At 43.6% G+C, this 17,316-nt stretch overlaps 1 protein-coding gene across 1 annotated transcript; it reads right to left on the reverse strand.

Moving 5' to 3' along the window:
• Positions 1–15,555: 15,555 nt before the first annotated feature.
• On the reverse strand, positions 15,556–16,852 carry LOC102869490 (heterogeneous nuclear ribonucleoprotein A1-like). The gene has a single exon (XM_006894066.1). It carries the CDS (start codon positions 16,850–16,852, stop codon positions 15,890–15,892), a length of 963 nt encoding a protein of 320 aa, XP_006894128.1. The 3' UTR covers positions 15,556–15,889.
• Between the last annotated feature and the right edge of the window lie 464 nt (positions 16,853–17,316).

The following is a 17,316-nucleotide window of genomic DNA, read 5'->3' on the forward strand; positions in this document are numbered from 1 at the left end:
ATCTGTGCTACTTCTCTGGTAATACCTAACAACACTAGAGACACACTCACTCATGGTATCTGTCACAGCAGCATTAGAGAACTGATATGTCTAGATTTTTCTTTTCTTGTTGAAAATACACTAATTCACCAGTCTCTTCTGCATGTTCAATTCCATGGCAGTGATAACCTTCTTCAAGGGGTGCTACCATTGTAACCCTCTTTTTCCTTCATTGTTTTCCTTCTTGTTCCTTCATTACCATAAACCCACAGGCACTGAGGTTCCCATCTAACCTTTCTGGTTGCTGTCAATTTGGTTCCATGTAGATAATGCTTTTGGAGGAAGTTCAGTGAGAATGCTCCCTAGAGAGGAGGATGGGGAGACTGTGTTAAGGATGTTCTCTGCAGAATCCAGCCCAGTGTTTAGCTGTGACACCATTACACCTTTTTAAAAGTGAAGTGAGTGGGAGCAGGGATTTATGAGTCTAAATCTTAGAAAGGCAAATTCAAGTGGATATGGGGTCTGCTTGCCTCAGGTGACTCTGCAGAGGGTTCAAATCCAGCCAGAGGCCGCTCAGAAGAAAGGCCTAGTGATTGACCAAAAACCAGCCGTTGAAAACCCTGTGGGATACAATTCCACTCAGATATTAGCTCTTGATTCGCTGTCTGCGCTGCATGCCACCTTTAGCTCAGGCCTCTTTCCTGACTACCTCCACGGAAAAGCTCACCCCTAGCTGGCAGGAATAAACTTGACAGCAAATGACCTTTCTCACTTGCCCGATCCCCCCACCCCCCAGCCTGGCCTCACCGATGCTCTCCATGCATGCTATTCCGGGTCTGGCCACTAGATGGCAGGTCCGCCTTTCCTGCCTGGGGAGCAGCGCGGCCAGCGCCCTGGAGTTAAAACCAGTCTTTCAATTGTCTTCAATGAGAAGTCGGCACCCTAAGTACCCTCAACTCCGGCAAGCTCCAAGTTTCTGTTAAAGTGAATGGTGAAATTATCTTTTCACATGAAACCGCTTCCGCGCAGCATCAATTAAACAAATGCAATGCGTCCACAATAAGAAAAAACGTGAGAGATGGAATGTGGAGATGTTTTCACGGAAAAATGAAAAAACTGTCTGTTCTGGCCTCCACTGTGCGTAAGTGAGCCCTCAGATGAAGCATAGGCTTGCTTGGACCTTATTGTGTCTACCCTTCCCAACAGGTGGTCAGGGTTTGTTCCCAACTGGTGTTCAAACATCTCACTTCAACAAATTTTTGTTAAGAGTCCTGGGTGGCCACTTATACATGTCAGAATGTCTCTTACCAGTACAGCAGTGTGCTGTTGGGTCACTTCCAACTCATAGCTACCCTGTGTGACAAAATAGTGCTGCCCATACTCTACAGAAGGTCAGGAACTATAGTTTTCACTAGGGATTGAAGCTCCACATCAAGAAGACAAAGACGCTCACCACCGAGCCAATTGACAGCATCATAATAAATGGAGAAGAGATTGAGGTTGTTAACAGTTACAGCTTGCTCGGCTCCACAATCAACACTCGTGGAAACAGCACTCAGAAATCAAAAGCTGAGTTGCATTAGTAAAATCTATTGTCAGGGGCCCCTCAGAGTACAGAGAAGCAACAATGTCAGTCTATAAACTGAAGTGTGCCTTGCTACGCATCAGAGAGCTGGACAACGACTAATGATGACAGAAGGAGAGTTGCCTTTGAGTTGTGGTGCTGGAGAAGAATATTGAATATACCATGGACTGCTAAGAGAACAAACAGGTTCACCCTAGAAAGGGTGAAACTAGGCTGCTCCCTGAAGACAAGGATTCTGAAGCTTCATCTGACATGCTTTGGACATGTTGCAGTCTTTGGAGAGGGACATCATGCTTGGGAGAGAGGAGGGACAGCGCAAGAGAAGAAGACCCCGGATGAGACCGTAACTGGGCCAATGGGTAGGTGTGTTGGAGTCAGTGAGACTGACTCAGGACCAGGCAGGCTTCAGAGCTGCTGTACTATGAGTCAGAGTCAACTTGATGGCACATAACAACAACAAGGTAATTAATATTCTACAAAAAAATGTCTATGAATGAGTGAGTGAAAAAACTGTTATAATTTTGTAAACTCAAATGAAAAAAAAAATTCAAGGTTAAGGACGATCTCAGCGGTGCTCACCTAGTCCTGACCATCTCCCTGCCTGTCAGGTAAAGCTTCAGAGCCTGTGCCCAAAGCCAGGTTCTCTACCTCACCTGCCTGCATCCCACCCATGGTCCCGTGCTGCAAGAGATGAATAAGTGTGAGGACTTTAAGTGTTGTTAGGGACTGTCAAGTTGGTTCTAACTCACAGCAATCCCATGTACAACAGAAAGGAGCGCTGGGTAGTCACTGCTGGGTGTGAGCCCCTGTGGAGATGACCATTATCACTCCATCTCATTAAGGATCTTCTTTCCTATGACTCTCTCCTGTGCTATGACGTCCTTCAGGGACCACCCTCTTCTGATATGTCCTAAGTATGTGGGTTGGTCTCACCATCCTTGCTTCTAAGGAACACTCTGGTTGCGCTCCATCCAAGAAAGGTGTTTGTTCTTCTGACAGTCTATGTTGAGTTCTTAAAACATTCTTAAAAGCATCAAGGAGGGGAAAAAGATTGGAAGAACTATTCCCCTTACTGTCATTATGTGTCATCGAGTTGAGTATGACTCACAGCGACCCTTATGAACAACAGATTTGAACCCTGTCCTGTCCTGTGCCATGCTCCCCAACTCTGACAAACTTACGTCCATTGCTGCCGAAACAGTGTCAATCCATCTCATCAAAGGTCTTCCTCTCTTGCTGACCCTCCACCCTTCTAAGCACATTGGCCCTCTACAAGGAATAGCTTCTCCTAGTGGCCTATTGGTAAGAAGCTGTGCTGCAACTGCAAAGGCATGCAGTTCGGCTCCACCAGCTGCTTCACAAAAAGAAGATGGGCAATCTGCTTGCTTTCAATTTGTTGTTGTTGCTGTTGTTGTGTACCATCGACTTGGAATGGATCCACAGCTGACCCTCTAGTGGGTTTTCAGAAGCACTAACTCACATAGGAGGAGACTGCCCATTCTTCTCTCATGGAGCAGCTGGTGGATTTGGTCCTTGTGTCTGGGATTACAGCACAATTTTTTACCACTAGGTCACCTGTGCTATTCACTGTCTCTGAAAATCCCCTGGATGGTCAGCTAAGGTCGATTCTGACTCGATGGTACACAGAACAACAGCAACATGCCCAAAGGATGTGAGACAAAGCTTTGTTGTCCTTGCCTCCAAGGAGTATTCTGGATATACTCTCTCCAAGACATGTCTGTTTGTTCTTTCGACAGTCCAACACTCTTCTCCAATATCACAGATCAAAGACATCAATTCTTCTGTCTTCCTTAATCATTGTAAAGCTTTCAGATCCAAAGTGATTGAAAAGTTGTTGTTGTTATTGTTGTTGTTGTTGTTACGTGCCATCAAGTTGCCTGCAACTCATAGCAACCCTAAGTACAACAGCCCTGAATCCTGCTCTTTCCTGTGCCAATCTTACTGTCTCTGACACGCCCACCCCCATTACCCAAGTCACTGAATTGAAAAGACCATGGCCTAAATCAGCACACCTTAGTTTTCAAACTGACATAATTATTCCACATTAATTTGGAGAGGTCCTTGACAGCAGACTTTCCCAGCACAATAGGTCTCCTAATCGCTTGACTGCTGGTATGAAGGGTTTTGACTGTGGATTCTGTAATGATGTTGCTTTTCAGTCCATTGGTGAGGATTTTTTTTTTTTATTGGTGAGGATTTTTGTCTTCTTGATGCCGAGATGCAGTTCATATTGAAGGCTGAAGTTTTTTTAAAAAAGAAATTTTTTTTTTATCTTGGTTTGCTTAAAAAGTTAGTATACATTGATTTTCACACAGGATCTTTCCCATTTCTTTTAACCACCCTTCCCTCTACTCATTGAATTGTGTGATCCTGTGATTACCCTCCCCCCATCTTCACCCCTCGACTCTCCCCTTGGGCCCTTATACACGTTCCACAATAATGTTCTTATACAGTATTTGTCTTTATGGGACTGAGTTAGTTCACTTGGCATAATGCACTCCAGTCCCTCCCAAGCTATGTAGTAATTTTCTAAATCATTGCTCCTGCATTCTGCATAGTATTCCATCAGCTGAATGTACCACGTGATGGAATTTCTCAATCCATTCAGTTGTGGTTGGACATTTAGGCTGTTTCCATGTTCTTGGTAAATAATAATGCTGTATGAACATTGGTGTACAAAGTTTGTATCTCATTTCTAATTTTCTTGGGGTACATTCCAAGCAGTGGAATAGCTGAGTCACATGAGGCTGGAGTCTTTGATCTTCTGTAGCAAGTGTTTCAAGTCCTCTTCACACACAGCAAGCAAGCTTGTGTCATCTGCATAACACAGGTTGTTGATAAGTCTTCTTTTAATCCTGCTGTCATGTTCTTCTTCACAGAGTCCAGTTTTACCAATGATTTGCCAGCATACAGATGGAACTGATATGGAGAAAGGATACAGCCCTGACACACACCTTTCCTGATTTGGGACCACAGGTATACATGCAATCAGAACATTTCCTAAAACAACTTTAAGGACACGTGCCTGTACACCTCTAAGGTTTATATACTTTCTTCCAAGGGGAGGTGTGTCTGGCTGTTGATGCCATCTTTGGTTACTGTTGAGACGGTTCATACAACATAACAAACCACTGCCCAGTCCTGGTCCATCCTCACAGCCATTGCTCTGTGAGCCCATCGTTTCAACCATTGTGTCCATCCATTTAATCGAGGGTCTTCTTCCTTTTTGCTGACCCTCTCCTTTACCAAACATTCTCATTTCCAGCTTGTCTATATTTATACTTGATGTGTTTAGCTTTCCAATTACTAATGGATGTTTGTAGCTGTTTCTCCCAATTTAGAATCTTGCCACATCAGCAAATGGGTCACTGGGTGAAAGCTTTACTCCATGCCATTATGGTAGACTCTACTTTGAAGAAGCTCATTCCAATTGTATTTTGAGTTAAGACCTTATGAACCATCTGACTCTAGGAATCAGTAAATAAAAGGAAAGGGATGTGTGTTTGGAGCCCTGATGGGGTAGTGTGTTATGTGTTGAGTTGACGAAGTCAATGGTTTGAACCTACTGGCCATTCTGAAAGAAAAAATTTAGGCAGTCTCTTCTGGTAAGTTTTTACAGTCTTGGAGACTCGATGGTGGGTTTCCGTGAGTTGGACTTAGCTTGATGACAATGGGTTTTATTTCAAATGTATGTTTTGCATGAAAGCAGATAAATTGCTGAGGAGTCTGCCATCTGGGGGACCACACAGGGGAGTATTTTTCCTGAGGGATTTCCTCACCCCTCTGTGTAGCACTGAGCCATAACCTTGATCTTATCTTACCTCCAATGTCGCCTACAGCAGTTTGGTGTATGGGGCTTGGGAAGGAAGGACTTCAGTTTGTTTTTTCTTAGTGCACAGATGGTACCTGTGTCCTGACATGAGGCACAAAGTTACTCCACAGGAGTCTAGTTTTGTCCAGACGGTGTTAGAGTAGTTGGTAAAACCAGCACTTTTTTGTCAAGGCTTATTTGTGCTTAGGAGGGACCAGTCCTTGGAGAGGGACTTCATGCTTGGAAGGGTGGAGGGGACAGTGCAGGAGAGGAAGACCCCAGATGAAATGGATTGGCACAGTAACTGGGGTAATGGGAGTAGGTGTGTCAGAGACAATGAGATTAGCTCAGGATAGAGCAGGATTCAAAGCTATTGTGCAAAGGGTTCCTATGAGTCAATGCCACATAACAACAGCAACTGATCCGTAGTGAATAACCCCACGTGTTTTCAACACATCAAAGACTCGGATTCTAGGGATAGCTGGTGTCTGTCTCTCTCCCAACCCCATAGTCCCTTCCCACAGATTCAAATGGACAATCCCTGACAGTGAGGGAGGCACAGGCTTACTTGTGCTTACTCATCAGTAGTGAATAATCTCATAAGAATTTCGTTAATTTCCAATGTGATAAAAAGTAAAACAAAACAAGTATGATCAGTGAGAAATTGCACAGAGTTGTTAAGTTAGTAGTTAAGTAAGGCTATACTTAGTTTGCTTATCAGGCAATCCACTCTCAGTTCAGACAAGGAAAACTTCTAAAAAACTCCTCCAAGAATATTCAAGTAAGCAGTATGGAAAACACCATCAGTGGTTCCATTTTTCAATACCCTGCTTTACAAAAAAAGGTGCTGAGGTAGCACAGTAGTTAAGCAAACGACTGCAAACTCAAAGGCCAGTGGTTGGAATCCACCATCAGCAACAGAGAAGAAAGTCCCAAGGTCTGCGCCTGTAAAGATGGCAGCCTAGGATACCCTAAATTGTTGTTGTTCTTACGTGCCATTGACCCTATGTACAACAGCTCTGAAGCTTGCCCTGTCCTGAGCCGGTCTCACTGACTCCAACACACCTAACCCTGTTACCCCAGTTACTGTATCAATCCACCTCATCCAAGGTCTTCCCCTCCTGCACTGTCCCTCCACCCTTCCAAGCATAATGTCCCTCTCCAAGGACCGGTCCCTCCTTGGAACATGCCCAATGTATGTCAGATGGAGTTTCAAAATCCTTGCTTCCAAGAAACAGCCTGGTTTCAACACCATCCGGCATGAACCTGTTTGTTCTCTTAGCAGTCCCTGGTATATTCAATAGTCTTTTCCACCACCACAACTCAAAGGCATAGAACAGATTAATGCAATTATTTCATTGACTACACAAAAAAAATGTGACTGTATGGATCACAACAAAGTGTGGCTAACCTCAAGAAGAACAAGAATCCCAGAACACCTGATTGTGCTCATGTAAAACCTGTACTTGGACCAGGAGGCAGTGTCAGAACAGAGCAGAGAAACATTGCATGGTTCAAAATCAGGAAAGGAGAGCATTAAGGATTCATCCTGTCTCCATACCTTTCAATCTGTATGCGGAACAGATCATTCAGGAAGCAGGTCTTTATGAGAAAGAATGTGCCATCAACAACTTGGATTATGCAGAAGACACAACCTTGCTCACTGAAACTGAGGAGGACCTGAAGCATCTGCTGCAGAAAGTCAAGGACTGCAGTTTTCAATATGAATTTAAGCTCAACATCAAGAAAACAAAGCTTCTCACCACTGGGCCAATTGGCAGCACTGTAATAGATGGATCAATCTCTTGATTGAAGTTGTTAACAATTTCAAATTACTCAGGTCCACAATCAACATGCTTGTAACGAGCAGTCAAGAAATCAAAAGACAAATTGGATTAGGAAAGTCTGCTGTCAGGACCTCTCCAAAGTACTGAGAAGCAACGATGTCAGTCTAGAGACTAAGATGCGCCTGATCCAGGCCATGTCTTTGCAATTACTATGACTAAGGATGACAGAAGAAGAATCGATGCCTTTGACTTGTGGTGCTGGAGAACAGTATTGAACTCAACAATGGGTCACCAAGAGAATAAACAAGTCTGTCCTGGAGAGATTGAAACCAAGTTTCTCCTTGGAGGCAAGGATTTTTAAGCTCCATCTCACATACTTTGGGCATGTTGCCCAGAAAATGACATCATGCTTGGAAGGGTGAAGGGACAATACAGGAAAGGAAGACCCTGGATGAGATGGATTGACACAATGACTAGGGTAATAGGGGCATGTGTGTCAGAGACAGTGAGATTGGCTCAAGAGAGGAAAGGATTCAGAGCTGTTGTGCATAGGATCACTATGAGTCACAGGCAACTAAACAATACACAACAACAACAACAATCAATCTCTTATTTCATATTGAATAAAAAGTAAATACACAATAAAGACTAAACTTTAAACAAAAAATGACCTTGACATTCACTTGAAACCAAATAGCATTTTAACAATCAATAAAGAGAATTGAGAGAATTGTGTTTTTTATCCTTATGACACTGAGTTAGTTCACCCAGCATAATGTTCTCCAGTTTCTCCCAAGGTACACAGTAATTTTCAAAATCTTTGCTCCTGAGTTCTGCATATTATTCTATCATGTGAATGTACCACAATTTCTCAATCCATTCAATTGTGATTGGTTATTTGGGCTGTTTCCATGTTCTTGCGGTGGTGAATAATGCTGCTATGAACATTGGTGTACAAATCTCTGTATTTCTTTTCTCATCTCCTCAGAGTATATACCTAGCAGGAGAACTGTGTTTTTAAAGAACTACCAGTCTATTGTTGGTGCCACTGAGTTGACTCTGACTCATAATGACCTTGTGGATGAAAGAACAAGACATCACATAGTCCTGTAATGTCCTCACAATCGCTGCCGAGCCCACTGTGCCAGCCACTCTGTCCACTCATCTTCGTGGGGGTCTTTTATTTTGTTGACCCTCTACTTTACCAAGCATGATGTCCTTCTCCTTCCCAATAACAAGCCCAAAATATGTGAGATGAAGTCTCGCCATCCTTGCTTTTAGGAAACGCTGTTGCTGTACTTCTTGTAAAGTCATTCTCAATAATGGATCAAATTGTCAGCAGCAACTTGAAAGGTTAGACAGGAACCTCCAGGGCTAGTGGGTTTGTGTTACTGAAGGAAGAACTCAGAAGGTAGAGTTCGAGAATGAATTGTAGCCACACTTGAAGAATGTCACCAATGTCACTGAATTGAACACATGCTTTGTTGTTAAATGCCATCGAGTCAGCTCTGACTGATAGTGACCCTATGAACAGAGGATCTGAACCTGCCCTATCCGTGCAGTCTTCATCATCTCTGACATACACGAGCCCACGGTTACAGTCACTGTGCTCATGTATCTCATTGAGTGTCTTCCCCTCCTGCCCTGACCCTCCACCTTTCAAAGCATAGAAACTGTTAAATCGGTGTATAGTGTGCTGTGTGTATTCTCAACAACAAGAAAAGACAAGAAAGACACAACAGACAGTATTACATACAGTCGAGACTTCACTCCTCACCCAGCCTCCCTCCTTGCCCAGGAAGCATTCAGCCTTCAGGAAACACTTTCTCTGCTTCACTTACAAGGCAGTAAATTTACAAAGCCATTAATTCCCTTCATAAAGAAAGGGCCTAATGGACTTTTCTATTGTCACTGAGATAGCAGTTATGGCCCTGGAAGATCAAGCCATAAGGAACTGAGGTGAAATTGAAGGAAGCTGGGGGGGAGGTAGGGGGGGAAAGGAAGGGGAAGCCAGCAAAAAATGGGCTCCTTGCTTGGGCTGGCTTCAGGGGAACGCTTGGAACATCTTCATCACTGTCTTCTGCATCTCTTTGTCCCTAGTTTTCTCTTTCAGAACATTTTTAGGGATGTTGGGTAGATGTGGGCTGATTCTTCCACACCATGTTTCTCAGGGAAGGTTTGGGGCCAAGGCGGTTCAAAGGAACTGCTTCCAGGGCAGAGGGGTCATTGTTGGAGAGGGACTGGGAGGGGCCAGGGACAGGCTTGGAGCCTGGGACACGGGCTGATGTGCTCAGAGTCCCAGACATAAACTGACATTGAATGAAAAAACAAAACTGAGAAACCTCTGGCCTTCCAGTTGACTCTGACCACTGCAACCCTGTAGGATCCATCAGAGCAGCCCCCAGCTTTCTAAACCACAGTCTTTGTAGGAGGAGCTACCATGTCTTTCTGCTTAGGAGGCTGTTGTTGTTGTTGTTGTTGTAGTTGTTGTTGTTTTTGTGTGCCATTGAGTTGCCACCTAGGAGGCTGGTGGGTTAATGTCACTGACCTGCTGGTTAGTACCCTGATGCACCACCAGGGCTCCTTCCCAGATATAAAGGGCCTTGTTCGATCCAGGGTCCAATTACTCCCTGGGATCCAGGCTGCAAGGGAAACCACTAACCCCATCAGAGCCACAGAGCTACAGAGTTTGCCCGCTCTGAGCACATACCTGTCTGTTTTTATTTACACTCGGGCTGCCAGCAGAAGAGAGGAAGACCCTCAACAAGACAGGCTGACGCCATGACTGCAGCAGCAGGCTCTGCGTCATCATGGAAGCCAACTGCCTCAGCTTTCCCCCAAGGAAAACAGGTGGGTTTCAACAGTCAGCCTTCAGGTTAGCAGTCCAGCACCTGGTCCACCCTACCACCAAGGAAACTTGCTGCCCTTCACATAAAACCGTCGAGTCAGTTCTGTCTCATCAGTAGCCCTGTATGACGAAACAGAGTTTCCTCAGAGAGTTTCCAAGGCTTTAATCTCTGTAGAAGTACACTGCCTCGTCTTTCTCCCTCAGAGTGACTAGCGGATTCACACCGCCAACTTGTGGTACATCTATAACAGCAACACAGGAGAAGTAAGACACACCCACCTGTGGTGTCTCTGTTACAGCAGCACTGGGACACCGAAACTTACCTGTCTTCTAGGCCAGGTAACACTGAGGGGACATGAACAGGGAGCTGACCCCTGCCTTGCTGTCCTGCCTTCAGAGATACTGGCTGTGCAACACCAGGCATCTCTTGCTTACCTGGATGGAGAGGTAGCAGAATTCCGTGATCTGTTAATTGTCTTGGAAGCAAATTCTCCCACTGGGGCAAGGAGTGAACAGCTGCAATTAAACTTCTTTTGCTCAAATTTACCCAGCTTAGGAGACTGGCACATTTCTTGTGCGCCCTATAAGCTCAGAACTTTCTAAATATTAAGTTGTTTCATCCTTATGACAGTCACCTGCCTGGAGTCAGACAGCTGCTTGGCTCAGAACTGACATTTGAGGTCAAGGAAGTTATGATGATTTTTCCTTCAGCCACGAGGCTTTGTCAGAAATATTTGCTCCCAGAGACTGGCCAGGGTCCCCATGTTTATGGTGAATACCCCCAGGTACACCACCACCTTATGACATACCACCAGCAGCACTGGGGACAGAGTCTGTCTTATCTCAAAGCCCACTCAGACAGACCAGGAGGTTCCTACTCATGATGACCCTCTACCGAGTTTCCAGTTTAAATATTTTTTTAAAAAACACTGATTGACATGAAAGTTTACAAATCATATCGGCTTTCGTGTACATTTTCCTATAACATCCATTACAATATCCACTGTTAAGAACCTCTGCAAAACACTGAAGAGTAATTATGCCAGCTTAAAGATTAAGGTGTACCTTATTCAAGCCTGATTCAAGACCATAGCAAGTCTTTTCAATCACCCTCCATGCATCTGAGAGCTGGACAAGGACTAAAGATGAGAGGAGTAAGATCGATGCCTTTGAGTTGAGATGTTGGTGAAGGGGCTGAGTGTCCCATGGACTGCCTAAAGAACAAGCAGATAGATCTTGGAGAAACTGAAACCAGAGTCGTCCTCAGAGGTAAGGATGGTGAAGTTCCATCTCACATACTTTGGGCATGTTGTTAGAAGTTGTTGTTGTTGTTGTTGTTGTTGTTGTTGTTAAGTGCCATTGAGTCGCAGGTGACTCATAGCGACCATATGAAGGAGAGTCCTCAAAAATAGCATCATGCCTGGAAAGGTAGAGGGCCCGCAAAACAGAGGAAGACTCTCTTTTGGTAGAATGCTGTAGTAGCTGTAGCAATGGGATCAAGTATATCAGAGATGATAGGGATGGCACAGGATAGAACAGGGTTCGGATCTGTTGTTCAGAGGGTTGCTATGAGTCATATTCAACTGAACAACACTTAACAAAAACAATAATACAATAAAACTTTTCCCACTTACTCCCTAGAATTCTCTTTTCTGTTCATCCTTCCAACATACCCCTTCCTAACTATTGGGATTTATCTTTGGGCAAACACTGCTCTTTTGACCATAACGGCTAATTGTTCTAAAAAGTAAATGTCTCCCTAGTGTTATTAATAACCTTAAAGTCCCATCTGTTGGTTGTCTGAAAGTTGAGCTCAGGGGTGAGTTTTATTCCAGGTTGTGTCTGCCTCGGGGCTGATGACTGCCTCCTGGTCCAAGTATAGATTTCACATTAGCACGATCAAGTGTTCTGGGATTCCGTTCTTCTCAGTTAACCACAGTTTGCTTGCTATGATCCACACAGTCAAATGCCTTTGCATAATCAATGAAACAAAGATTGACATTCTTCTGGTACTCCCTGCTTTCAGCCAAGATCGCTAGTACCCCTACTCCTTCTAAACTCAGCCTGCACTTCTGGCAGTTCTCTATTAATGTGCTGTTCCAGTCGTTTTTAAATAATCTTTAGCAGAATCTTGCTTGTTGTGATATTAATGATATTGCTTGATAATTTTCACACTCTATGGAATCACCTTTCTTTGGAATGGGAACAAATATAGATCTCTTCCAGTCAGTTGGCCAAGGGGTTGTTCTTCAGATTTCTTGGCACAACTTGGTTAGCACATCTAGGGCATCATCTGTTAGTTGAAATATGTCTATTGGTATACCATCTATTCCTGGGGGCTTATTCTTAACCAATTCTTTCAAAGCAGTTTGAACTTTTTCCTTCATCACCACAGGCTCTTGCTCATATGTTGTTTCATTAAATTATTCTACGTCTGTCAATTCCTTTTGGTATAATGACTCTGTATACTCTTTCTATCTTCTTTTAATACTTGTAAGATCATTTAATATTCTTCCCAAAGCATCCTTATGTATTGCAACTCGAGGCTTGAATTTCTTCTTCAGTTCCTTGAGCTTAAGAAATGCTGAGCAAGTTCTGCCCCTTTAATTTTCTGACTCCAGCTCTTTGCACATTTCATTACAATACTTTACTTTGTCTTGTCGTGCTGCCTTTTGAAATCTCCTGTTCAGCTCCTCAATGTCTTCATTTCTTCCCTCTTCTTTGGCTTCTCGGCACTCTAATGCAATATTCAGAGTTTCTTCTGACATCCATTTTGGTCTTTTCTTCCTCCTCTGTCTTTGCAATGAACTTTTGCATTCTTCCTGGATGATATTCTTGATATCTTCTCATAACTCAAATGCCTTATATTGCTGAAATCTTGATAGCAAGCTTGGTCAATTTCAGACTGCAAAAGTTGGTAGAAATCCTCAATCTCCTTTTTCACTTTAATTGTTAGTGCATATATAACAGTCATATTAACAGGTCTTCTTAGCATGTGCATTCATAATATCCTATCACTCACAGCATTGTACTTCAGGATGGATCTGGAAATTGCCTTTTTAACTGTGGAGGCAACACCATTCTTCTTCAATTTATCATTGCTGGCATATTGCATATGATTACCAATTTACGCTAGGAAATTTGGAGAACAATTGACAATTATCTCATCTTCTTTGGATCCACAATCTACCCCCTTGGCACCAGCAGTCAAGAAATCAAAAGATGTGTTCCACTTGGAAAGTCTGCAGTCCAGGATCTCTCTGACATACTGAGGAGCAATGATGTCAACTTAAAGACTAAGATGTGCCTGATTCAATCCCTGGTCTTTTCAATCACATGCTATGCACCTGAGAATTGGACAATGAGTAAGGGTGAAAGAAGAATCAACACCTTTGAGCAGTGGTGTTGGAGAAGAGTGCCAGAAGAACAGATATGTCACAGAGAAAGGTAAACCAGAGTGCTCCGTAGAGGCAAGGATGCCAAAGTTTAGTCTCAAATGCATTGAGTGTGATGTTAGTGTAGAGCTATTCTTTGGGAAAAGACAATATACTTGGAAAGGTCAGTGAAAGAGAGGAAGACCCTCAGTGAGGTGGTTTGGCATAGTAACTACTGGGATCGAGTACATCAGAGATGCTATGAATGGCACAGGACAAGACAGGGTTCAGAGCTGTTGTTCATTGGGTTGTTATGGGTCGTACTTGACTTAATGGCACCTAACAACCACCAACACCTCAGGTACTCATCCTCCAGCTCCACAACAAACTGTGTTCTGGTGGGATTTGTAGGGTGTTCCCAGGTTCATTTCCCAGGTGCATTATGGAAGTCAATCACCAGGCCTTGCTGGTCTGTCTGAGCCTGGGAGCTATGTGGAAACCTGCTCACCACGGATGGCACTGACTTGCAATACCAGCCCCATCATATTCAGCATCACAGTCACATGCAGATCATGTTATCCACCACACACAACACATGAAGATCCTCCACCACCCTGACCATCAGTGGTGCATCACACTGCTGTGAACCAGGGAAGTTTCACTGGCTGATTTTTTTTTTCATAATTAAATCATCAGGCTGTTATTTTCCAAAGTTCCTTTAATTCTGATCTGACTGACATTGACAATTTTTAAAAATTGAATTAAAAATTTAAAGAACTGACTGACACTGAAAAATGTCAAGTAGTGCCATATGAGCAGGAGCCAATGGTAATGAAGGAGAAAATGGAAGCTGCATTGAAGGCATTGGCAAAAAAATAAGGCCCCAGGAATAGATGGGATACCAATTGACTCATTTCAATTAACAGATGCAGTCCTGGATGCGCTCACCAGTCTATGTGAGGAAATTTGGATTTTGGAAATATAGTGTGGGGCTGCTAAACAAAAGATCAGCAGTTGAAACCCATCAGCTTCTCCTAGGGGGCAAAGATGGATAGTCTCCTCCTGTAATAATTTAGAGCCTCGGGAAACCGATGGGGTCAGTCCACTATGAATCAGAGTCAGCTGGACAGCAAAGCATCTCCATTAAGGGAACCATGAGAAAAATTACACCACTTAGTTTGCTTAATTCAACTTCAATGTATGATAAAAGGAAGATAATTTGAATTTTAAAAAATAATAATAATACATTTTATGAAGCAGCCAGAGAGTCTGTACCCCTATGCCCAAATGAGAAACCCACAAATAAAAAAAGACAATCTCTTTGTAAAAACAAAAGAAAAAAATTAACTTTGTTGTTGTTAGGTGCCATCAAGTAGAGTACAGCTTATAGCAACCCTATGAACAAAAGATCCTTACCCTGTTCTATCCTGCACCATCCTCACACTTCCTGACATACAAGAACCCATTGCAGCAGTCACTGTATCAATCTACCTGGTTGAGGGTCTTCCTATTCTTCACCTACCCTAGACCCCTCCCAATATCATGTACCTCTTCAAGGAACAGCACCTCCTACCAACATGTCCAAAGTATGTGATGTGAAGCCTCATCATTTTTGCCTCCAAAGAGCACTCAGGCTGCACCCTCTCCAAGACATATCTGTTCATTCTCTTGGCCATCATGGGATGTTCGGTGCTCTTCTTCAACACTGTAGTTCAAAGGTGTCAATTCTTTTTCTGGCATCCTAATTCATTGTCCAGCTCTTGAACGCATAGATAGTAATTGGAAAGACTATGGTCTGAATCAGATACACCTTAGTCTTCAAACTGACAACACTACTTCTCAATAATTTGGAGAAGTCCTAACTGCAGATTTCCCTAGTGCAGTGTGTCTCCTTATTTACTGACTGCTCATTCCAAAGGCGTTAATTGTGAATCCAAGCAAGATGAAGCTCTTAACAGTTTCAGTCTCCTCTCCAGCCATCATGATGCTGTCTACCTGTTCAGTGGTAAAAATCTTTGTTTTCTTGACATTGAGATGCAATCCATACCAAAGGCTGCATTCCTTGATCTTCTGCAACAAGTGCTTCAAGCCCTCCTCACTTTCAGCAAGTGTCATCTGCAGAACACAGGTTCTTTTTTTTTTTTAAAAAGACATTTATTCAGTGTCATGATCAGACTATTACATTTAGCAATCAACAGCATGGGTGCAAAAAAAAAATCATCTACATCTAAACCCTTGTTTTCGGAATGCTTTACACTTTCCACAGAACAGAAACTAAAATAACCTGTTATACAGTTAGTCACAAATACAGTCCTCGAGTTTTTTGCCCATACACATGAGTATTGTCTAAAACATGTCTTCTTTGTAGCAGCTAGGCCCTGCCACCACTGTGCTTGGCTGAGTTCACAAATCTGTTGTAACCTGTAGCTTCCCTGTCACTTCTCTGGCTCTCCTCTCCTGCTAAGCTTTGTTTTCTCGCAGTTACTAAAACCGTCTGCCACTGCCATAGCTGCTGCTGCTACTTGAACCACCATAGCCACCTTGGTTTCGTGGTTTGGCAAAATATTGACCACCACCACCGTAAGGGCCAGAGCTTCTGCCTCCAAAATTTCCTCCCTTCATGGGTCCAAAATTTGAAGACTGATTGTTGTAATTGTCAAAATCATTGTAGCTTCCACCACCTCCAAAGTTGCTTCCATCATTACCAAATCCATTATAACCATCTCCACTGCCTCCATATCCTCCACCGCCACGACTGCCACCAAAGCCACCTCGTCCACTGAAGTTTCCTCCTCGACCAAAGTTGCCATTCCCACCGAAACCCCCTCCACGGCCACCACCAAAGTTTCCAGAACCACTTCGACCTCTCTGGCTGGAAGGGGCACTGGCCATCTCTTGCTTTGACAGGGCTTTCCTCACTTCACAATTGTGACCATTCACAGTATGGTATTTCTGAATAACGATTTTATCTACAGAATCATGATCATAAAAAGTTACAAGAGCAAAGCCCCTTTTCTTGCCACTGCCTCGGTCAGTCATGATTTCAATCACTTCAATTTTCCCATACTGCTCAAAATAATCTCTTAAGTGATGTTCTTCAGTGTCTTCTTTAATTCCATCAACAAAGATCTTTTTCACAGTTAAGTGGGCACCTGGTCTTTGAGAATCTTCTCTGGAGACAGCCCTCTTGGGTTCCACCACCCTTCCATCCACCTTGTGGGGCCTTGCATTCATGGCTGCATCCACCTCTTCCACAGTTGAGTATGTGACAAAGCCAAAGCCTCGGGAGCGCTTGGTATTTGGATCTCTCATTACCACACAGTCCGTGAGCGTCCCCCATTGCTCAAAATGGCTCCTCAGACTTTCGTCCGTCGTCTCGAAGCTCAGCCCACCGATGAATAGCTTCCGCAGTTGTTCGGGCTCTTTAGGAGACTCTGACTTCGACATGGCGGTGGTGGGAATAAACTCTTTTGCGATGCTTCCTCGGCAGCATTCTCTAGCAGAAAGGAGAACACAGGTTCTTGATGAGTCTCCCTCCAATCCTGTTGCCACACTCCTCACAGAGTCTAGCTTCCTGGATAATATGTTCAGCAATACAGATGGAATAGGTATAGAGAGAGAATACAACCCTAGCACACTCCCTTCCCAATTCCAAACCATACAGTGCTCCCCTGTTCTGTTCACTCAACAGCCTCCTGGTCCAGGTAGAAGTTCCATACGAACACAATCAAGTGCTCTGGGATCCCATTCTTCTCAATGTCAGGCACAATTTGTCATGATCCACACAGTCAAATGCCTTTGTATAGTCAATAAAGCACAAATAAGACATTCTCCTGGTATCTATCTGACATCAGCAATGATATCCCTGGTGCCACAGCCTCTTTTAAATCCTGCTTGACGTCTAGCAGTTT

The sequence above is a fragment of the Elephantulus edwardii genome, unplaced genomic scaffold (genome assembly GCF_000299155.1).
Source record: "Elephantulus edwardii isolate Elephantulus edwardi_28Jun2011 unplaced genomic scaffold, EleEdw1.0 scaffold00134, whole genome shotgun sequence".
Classification (NCBI taxonomy): domain Eukaryota; kingdom Metazoa; phylum Chordata; class Mammalia; order Macroscelidea; family Macroscelididae; genus Elephantulus; species Elephantulus edwardii.